This window comes from Brachionichthys hirsutus, chromosome 11 (genome assembly GCF_040956055.1).
Source record: "Brachionichthys hirsutus isolate HB-005 chromosome 11, CSIRO-AGI_Bhir_v1, whole genome shotgun sequence".
NCBI classification, from domain to species: Eukaryota; Metazoa; Chordata; class Actinopteri; order Lophiiformes; family Brachionichthyidae; genus Brachionichthys; species Brachionichthys hirsutus.
Window position 1 is genome coordinate 7,622,013 of NC_090907.1, and position 8,719 is coordinate 7,630,731.

At 43.5% G+C, this 8,719-nt stretch overlaps 1 protein-coding gene across 1 annotated transcript; it reads right to left on the reverse strand.

The window, feature by feature from the left end:
• Nucleotides 1-470: 470 nt before the first annotated feature.
• Nucleotides 471-7,283, reverse strand: nek8 (NIMA-related kinase 8). The gene is made up of 15 exons (XM_068745599.1): nt 7,237-7,283; nt 6,015-6,220; nt 5,308-5,540; nt 5,089-5,220; nt 4,617-4,825; nt 4,408-4,487; nt 4,124-4,308; nt 3,673-3,820; nt 3,411-3,487; nt 2,859-2,976; nt 2,532-2,682; nt 1,943-2,106; nt 1,565-1,717; nt 1,017-1,175; nt 471-499 (listed from the first exon to the last, which is right to left on the reverse strand). Exons 1-15 carry the CDS (start codon nt 7,281-7,283, stop codon nt 471-473), a joined length of 2,091 nt encoding a protein of 696 aa, XP_068601700.1.
• Between the last annotated feature and the right edge of the window lie 1,436 nt (nt 7,284-8,719).

The window sequence follows — 8,719 nt, forward strand, 5'->3', positions numbered from 1 at the left end:
TCATTTGGCTGATGAGTTACTAAACCTTTTACTCTTTTCATTTCTTTGTATCGTGTCCTTATCTGCCGTGGCTAAAGGGCAGACCACTTTGACTTGTTGTCTTCATCACGCTAACCTGAACTGTGAGAAAGGACAATGGCTCACATAACGACTTCCTGTAATCCTGCTCCAGGAACAGCGTGACAGCATTCCTCCAGTGAATCTCTTGTGAAATACACCTGCTGCAGCAAACTGGCTCAGACTCCTCAGCTTCCCTCCATAAAAGTCAAACCACCAGATGAACCGAGCCTTCATTAGAGGGAGAGAATAACGATACATAGAGAGAGGAAGCCTGGGTGAAAGTGTGAGGCCGCAGCTGCATCATGAAAGGGAATGTTCCCGCCGCAGCACAGACGGGCCTCTGAGACGAGTGACTGAGGGGAGGCTGTTCTCCAGCTCGCTCTGCCGCTGAGTGGACATCTAGGACAAAATCATCTCGGGACCGGGTCCTCCAGCAAAGCTGGAACAGGAAGATATAGTTGATTAGCAACAACAAAATCAATTTGGAACTACTGATAATGGTTAATTCTGTCATTTTGACAAACAAATGATAAAAGTTTCTGGTTCAATCGTTGTCGCCCTTGTTGGTCTCTGCGTGATTTTGCAGGTCAAAGAAGCATTTTAACAGCAGCTCTGCAGCCCGTAGGCAGGATTAACGTGATCTCTGTTACTTATTATAATGTGATGCAGTTTAATCTTCTCTAAATCTGTGGAGTGGAGAATTTATTCCCATTGAGCGTTTTTCTGCACCGTCGCTGTTGGGAGAGAGGTGGAAATGTCTCTCTTTTTGTTCCACTTAGTACGAGTAGTCGCCGTGTCGAGGTGTTCAGCCTGAAATATAAAACTGGACCCAATAAATGAAAAGCATGCAGATAAATATTCTCAAGTTCCGCCGCTCGTTTGTGTGGGGATTAATCCGCTGATTTCTCCTCATCTCAGACCGTTTGCTAACAAATGGATAATAAGTGAAATATTACGTTTCACTGCCAGCAGACTGTTGCCATGACAACAAGCCACCGATGTCACCACAAATGGGTGACTCTCATCAAGTTGCACTGCCTTCGGTATCCCAGAATCCTCCTCCTTTCTCCCGAGGCGGCCGCGGGCGCCCTTCCCCCAGGTGTAGACCTCCCCTTCTGCAGAGAGAGGAGAGGAAGGCGCTGGTCACCGTTTCTTTAATTCATCCGTCTGTCAGCGACGGCTCCGCCTCTCCTGCGGCGGCAGCAAAATGATCTGGGAAGTCAGAGCCGGACAAAGTCGAGCAAACAAACTAAACCTGACTGGGACCGCTGGTGTTCCCCCCAGGAGACCGAGCCCTGGCGCAATGTTACATTTTACTAGTACACACACACACACACACACACCTTGAACGTGTGAAAACTGAGCCTCAGTGGCGTCTCCCTAGTTTTAAAATGTCAAACCTTCATGATTGCAGCTCAAGATGCCACAGAGGCTCCCGTCCGTCGAACACCTGAACAGAGCTCTCGTTAGCACACAATCATCACGCGTCGTCCTTCCTGCTCACCGGAGCCAATCGCTAAGGTGAAAGCGTCTCCGCAGGCAGCCATGGCGATGCCCTGCAGCCCGGGCACCAGGTAGGGAGTGCGACTGCTCCGGCGGGAACTACAGCCGATTTGACCGTGTTGGTTGCTGCCAAACGTGAAACACTGGCCCCTTTCTGAACAAGGAAAACGTGGGCGATGTTAGAAGTGTGACTCAGCACAACAAACGGGATCACATTGATACTTTTACAGGTTCAATTTGGCTTTATTAACATGCTGGAATGCGTCTTTTAGAGCAGAATCTCAGTCGATCTGCTGCTGCCACAACTTAAGTGCACTAAATGAAACAGACCACCACAAAAATGGGGACTGACTGAAAGATATTGGTATAATAATTTTACCTGTAACAGCAATAGAATGGGCCGTTCCAATGTCAGTGCAAACTATCTTCTCAGTGTTGAGGGGGGCTGATTGGACATGAGTGTAAAGATTGACCTCTTCCACCTGGTTTAACGGATCCGGTTCCTCTCCGGCTGTGATCTTATCCAGCCCGAGCTTGTTGAACCTGATCCCACCAATAAACACAAAGACGTGTAATCTGTTAAACCACAGCATATAATGCACATTTATCAGAGTCCCCGAATGGTAATATCCCTCTTTTCTTTTCTTTGCTTCGCTGAAGCTGCAGGTCATCTAATAAATGCGGCGTCTGCGTCTGCTGTTCCTCCACTCATCTATCTTCATGTCGAAACCCTCCCAGATCGAGGGAATAACCCCTGAGAGGAAGGTGTTACTCATTTTAGGAGAATGTGGCCTCGCAGGTTGTGTGTAATGAAAGTGCATCAGCAGTATGCAGCGTGTGTAACCTCCCAGTGCGCACACACAGTGCGCACACACACACACACACACACACGATGGAGTCGATAGAAATGTGATATTTTGTTGCTGCTGATTAGTCCTGCTTAGAGGGAGGGGTTCTAGAGTAATTACCGGTTGCTTCCACACGCCATGATGCCGTACTGGGTGCTGATAATCATGGAGCAGTCGACTCCACACACAACTCTCTGGGCCTCGAACTCAACAGGGAGAGTAACCTGCTGGGGTGCGTTGACGGTATCCTGGGTGCCTGACCCGAGGCGACCTACAGGACAGTCGAACAAAGACCCAACATTCCAGCTGTGAGTTGAGATGTTGCTGAATTCTTGCATTATATATATATAACTTTTATATGTTATTATGAATCAGGCACAAACAAGAAAAGAATGAATATTAAGAATTATCAAGCCTGCTTCAAAACATCCATTTGGTTGACATCACCATTGTCTCCTCTTCCCCAGGCAAACACTTCTCTCTCATTGGTTACAGCGAGTACGTGGGAAGCCCCACACGAAACCTGGACCAGCTCGTAGCCGAGGAGGGCCTCGACTATTTTGGGCTGCGCAGCGAAACAAAGGAGGAAGAAAACACAGGTCAGATTTACAGTGTTCCAGAGTTTTATCAAGCGTCTCTATGGCGACGTTGACCCGGTGGACAGTGATTAATAGCGAGATCATTTTAATTCATCAAAACTATAGAATTCAGAAGATGTCTTTTGTAATAAAAGGATTTCTACAATTTCAGTAAATGTCTATTTTTGTCATAATTTTCCAGTTTGAAAGAAATTTTACATCATAGAATGCAACTACAGGCTGTGTGTGTGTTTGTGTGTGTGTGTGTGTGGGGGGGGGGGGGTAACTGTTTTGCATCACACTTAAAGTCATTGCTGAGGTTTAATCTCTTCAGTGTAAAGAATGCTAAATATTTTAGCCTTTTGCTGAGTTTCTTAAAAACACTGTAACGTTGAACTATTTTCCCCTGAAGGCGTTTTACCTGCGTGACGTCGTTGAAGTTGCCATGTCCTAAACAGCCGTTGCTCCCACTTCCAAAGGTCATGATTATCCCTCTGTCTGCAAATTCAAATTCAAAAGAAGAACAGCTGCTTTATCCACACTTTCATAAGAGCATCCAAATGTTGTCTGCTTGTCTGACAGCAGTGTGACGGTCGGGAAGACAGAATAAACGTAGATTTACCTTTATTCTGTCTCACGGTATAGTCTCTAAACGGTTGTACAAGGAGGACTGGCCCACCAACCTGTCATGCAGGTGGTAAAAAGGTCTCCACAGGACACCGACTTGATGGTAACTCCAGACTGACCCTCGAGGAAACGTGAAATGAACTGAGACTGCATCGGTTCCACGACACCGGGAAGACTGACCTCACCGGAGCCCACTGAAGGAGACTGTGATCACAAACTGTTATTAGAACCTAACCAGCACAAAAGTATGATAATATAACTCTTCCCTAAGAAAGAAACCAAAAGATAAAAGAAAAGAAAATAGTTCAAATAAAATCATTAATGTGCCAAATCACCGGACTATTTAGCTATCTGGATATTTAGCAGCTTACAAAACGGCTACAAATACATAAATTCACATCCACAAGTTGATCGAGGACAGCAGGGTCTGACGGCTTCCGGTGTTGTGCTGGATCAGGCACTACCTGAAAGCTGTGTAAACAGGTCACCAATACGGCCTGCACAGACCTCCCATGTAATCAGACGGCCGGACTTGGTCACGCCCATCTTCTGAGTGCGGCCCAGAGACACCTGCAGCACCTCGGTGTTGAGCATCGGAAGGCGGAGAGGCGCTGAGAGTCCACTTCCCCACGTGTACACGGAGGACAACGGGAGGGAATGCACCTTCCCTGATGCTAAACAAACGGATCCGTCTGTTTACACGCGGGAACAAAATGCACTCAGCATTAAAGCCATGACGAGGAGTCGGTTACAAAATAGTTCTGCTGTTAAACAGCGGCTCTGCGTCTGACCTCTTGACCTGTTGGTAGGAACTCTCCCTCCTGGTCGACCCTGTGGACCAGCTTGCACAGTAGACAGAGGCTTCTCGATCCTGAAAGAGGCAGAGAAGGCGATAAAAACAAAACTGATTACAAAACAAGAAAGAGCAAATAAGAACATAAAGGAAATGTCAAATTATTAGCATTGAAATGATTGTGTAACATGCATCAAAGCCCTCTACCTGCGCATCTTGACATTTCCTATGTCTGTGCAGAGGTTAAGCAGGGGCCTGATGCATATGGGAAGAGCCATTATTTCATTGAGTTGAGGCCGTTTGGACGGATCCAGATTGAGCATGTTGAGGATGAGCTGACGAAGTTCGGGGCTGTACCGGTCTGAAAGTGGGGCGAATGTCCCACTCATGATCTTCAGCACCAGAGCAGGTAAATTCTGAAAACCAAATGAAAGAGTGGCAAAGAGCAAAATTACAATATACCTTAAATATGTTGAGGAATTCCCAATCCCTTATCTAGCATCCTGTGAAAGTATTCTGCATTAGAACCCGACTGGAGGGACCGAGAGCGGCAGACATGGTTTCTGTTTCAAACATAAACAACACGAACTCGATGTGAACGTAATGACTGGACTGTTAAATCTAATTCGGTGGCTTTACAGTCATTTTCTTTAAGTTAAAAGTTTAGTGTTTTATGTACAGCAGCCTCGAAGGCCCTCTTGAGGCTCGCCAGCTCGTACAGCACGCAGCCCAAAGCCCAGATGTCACTCTTCTGGTTATAAGGCTTTCCCTCACACAGCTCGGGGGAGATGTAGCACGGGGTCCCGACCACCTGCAGAGTGGAACAAAAAAAAAAACATTTAGGATTGAACGAAGCGGGGAACGTATGGCTGAATCATTCACAGAAGGAACAACCCACCGTGTAAGCTTTGCTCTTGCTGACGAGGATTTTGGAGATGCCAAAATCTCCAATTTTTACAATCATCTGATGTTTGTCCAGAAGAATATTCTGGGTCTTAAGGTCTCTGTGCAAAATCAGTTTGTTGTGGACGTGGTAGAGGGCGAGTAAAATCTGCACGAAGAAGTGAAGGATGGTGTCCTCGTCCAGTAAGGAGTTGCATCGCTTCTGAATGTAATCAGCCAAGGTCCCACCTGCATGGAGGAAACATCGACAAGAGAACAAAGACGATTTCTGATTGGTCAAATGTCATAACTGATAATCGATCAGTATACTGGGAGATGGGAATTCCAGCGAGAGGACATCAACATCTGTGGACACAAAAGGTTTTATATGCTGTACGTGAATGTACGATGTCAATTAAAAAGGAAGGCCAAAGTACTCACGTGGTGTTGTGTTATGTACTTTGGCCTCCCCTTTGGGGAGTTGTATTATTGAACGCTGTTGTATTATTATTATTTTTTATGTGTTATGGGAAATCAGTATTTGTTTTAGCTCCCAAAATGATAAAATGTGCTTCAAGGTCAGAACTGAAACCAACTCAGCCGTTATGTCAGGAAATAAGATCCCAGCGAGTAGCTTTAGGTTGTCATGAAACTTTAACTGAGTTTATTTTATTTTAGGTAACAAAAAGTGGCTCATGTAATTAGGTATTACTGCAAACTTACCTGGTGCATACTCCATTGCTATCATCAGCGCCTTGTCTTCCAGGAAGTTCTCATAGTACTCGATGATATTTGGATGGTTGAGTAGTTTCAGAACTTGACACTCGTTCTGAGCTGCCAGCCGCTCGTCCCGTGACATCTGCTCCACCGGGATCTCCTTCAGGATGACGAAGGCCCCGTCGCTGCGCCTCCTGCACAGGTGAACAATCCTGAGAGGAGCGGAAAGGGAAGAAATATTACATGTGTATTTTATTATACGTATATCTTGCTGTATGATTACGCATATGGATGATGTTCAGTAGGTTGGAGCTGTTTCAAAAGTTCACAGACTATTTTGTGTGATTTTCAGGAAAGAAAATATTTAAAGAAACTGATGAGTTGATGGATTAATCAGGGCTACAAAAGAGCTAATGTTCTTTAGCTACACATTTGCATTTCACTGTGGAAATGTTTTATTGCTGTATTGAGAACTACTTGAATTTGACGATGAATGAAACCTGATAATTTCACACTTAAATTTTTATTTTTACATTATCCTCCTGAGACCCAGCCAGCGAGCATGTCAGCGTCTCAGGAGGATATACAAGAAAATGTGTGAATCCATTCACAAAAATGTGTCATCCACGTGATTATGTGTGAACAAGCATTACTTATTTGATTTATTTTTATATAAATGTATACTGTAATGTAAACAAATACAGATTTGCATTACTCTCTAAGTACTTTAAAATGACTGCTCAGCAAAAAAAATATTAAACTGATATATATATTCAATCATAATCACAATTGGATTCATAAAACGTGTTGTGAATTTGCACAATGACTTTACAAAAATCACCCTCTGAAACGTTGTAACGCATGCCAAAGCTAAATTATACTTTTCTTTGCCTTTTCATCAACAGAAAAAAAGACTTTAAAAATCGTTTTCAGCAAATTATTGAAAAATAACTAATATTTTTAGACTTTTGTTTGATGAAACGCCAGCAACTCAATGTTTTGATTGAAGATAAAACATCCGATTTTTAAAATGTGAAGAAAAGACATCGGTAGTTCAAACTGATGTAAACACAAAAGCTAATTTACCAAACGCACTATTGGAGCTAAAACGAGCTAAAACGAGCTAAAACGAGCTAAAACGAGTTCACGCAGCAACAACGTTGCGTTTCCAAACACACCGCAGGAACAACACGTGTTTATGTTCAAGCACAAAGAATCCACAGTTTACCCGAACGCTCCTCTTCCGACTACTTTGATCTTCTCATACTTCTCCATCGCTGCTACTTAGTAATCGTTTCCGCCGTCTCCTGGCAACCCATCCCCAGAACTACAGGAAGCAACGAGGGACAAAAACCACGAAGGGCAATGGGATTATTATACTGCTCCCTCACCGTGTGCCCATTTAGAAGAAGAATAAAGCTTTATTCGTGTCATTGATACACTGCACGCACACAATGACATTATCTTTACACCCTAGTACAACATTTAGGACAGAATTTAGTTCTGATAAAACCCAGAAACTATTTTCTTATTCACTTTTTAGTGACAATGGCAGTGCAATGTGAAAATCATTTACTCCTGACACTAAGCAGACAATGTTTGTTTTTAAAAGGCATCATAACACAGCTGTATATTGTGTATTCTGATGAGCAATTTAAAACAAACAATTAGATTTAATGTTTATGTGGCAATAGTTGCCTCCCCGGGTTATTTTATTTTTTTAATCTGCAGTCAATGCACCTTTAAACATCAGACAATGTGTGTAGCGAAAGTGAACAGTGAACAAGACTAGCAATCTGAGAAATGCATTATCAGACTTGTTTTGTTTTATAATGTTAATTTTTTCCACTGGTGGAAATCTTTGTTGAAGTCAAAATAAAGGAAAGTCACTTCTAATGCATTATCCTTTCTAGATTAAAACCAAAAATACACTAAACTTAGTTTGTTTCCAGAGAGGCAGGGAGACAGAGGTAATTAGAGTAGTCTGTCAGTCTGCCTTACAGTCAGACGCCGGGTGATTATAAAGTACCTTCCTCTTGTCTGAGACAGCAGGATGGAGGCTGCATGAAGATAATACATGCTCTGTGCTGTGACAAAGTCTCCTCTGTCTTGTGCCAAAGTGCATACCTCCACCATTATCACCAACCTGAAATAATGATATTTCACCACAAACAGTGATCTTCAAGAAATTGAACCCTTTCTCTCTACAATTTGCAGTTTTTTAAAACAAAGATAGGCACAGGAAAGAAAGATGAGACAGTAGTTTGACAAACAATGGTTTGCTCTTTCTCAGGGATATAACAGCTCAACAAAGCACCACCTGAAGGAGTCGTGCTGTACGCTACTCCTCAGACCCGCTTAGTCACATATTTGGCGTGTTGCCTGTCAAGAACTGAACTGCCTCAAGGCAGAACAGTCAGTAACTAGGAATGCTCTGTTTACTATAGTGCTAAGCCATATATGACTCTTTGCTCAGGGAGCTAGTGGCACTCGGAGGTTTCTTATGACAGGGAGTGGTGGGTGACACAAACTTCTCCTCTCTCTCAGCTTTAGGAGGCAGGTCTGTGTCACATTTTTGACATGTCAGGACTCAGGGTGGGAGACAAACTGCTGTAAAAAAGTAAATAAAGTAAATATAAAAATAAACGGAATCAACAATAGTCTATGAATATCTTTGCCTTATTTGTTGATCAGATAATTAAATTCTTCTG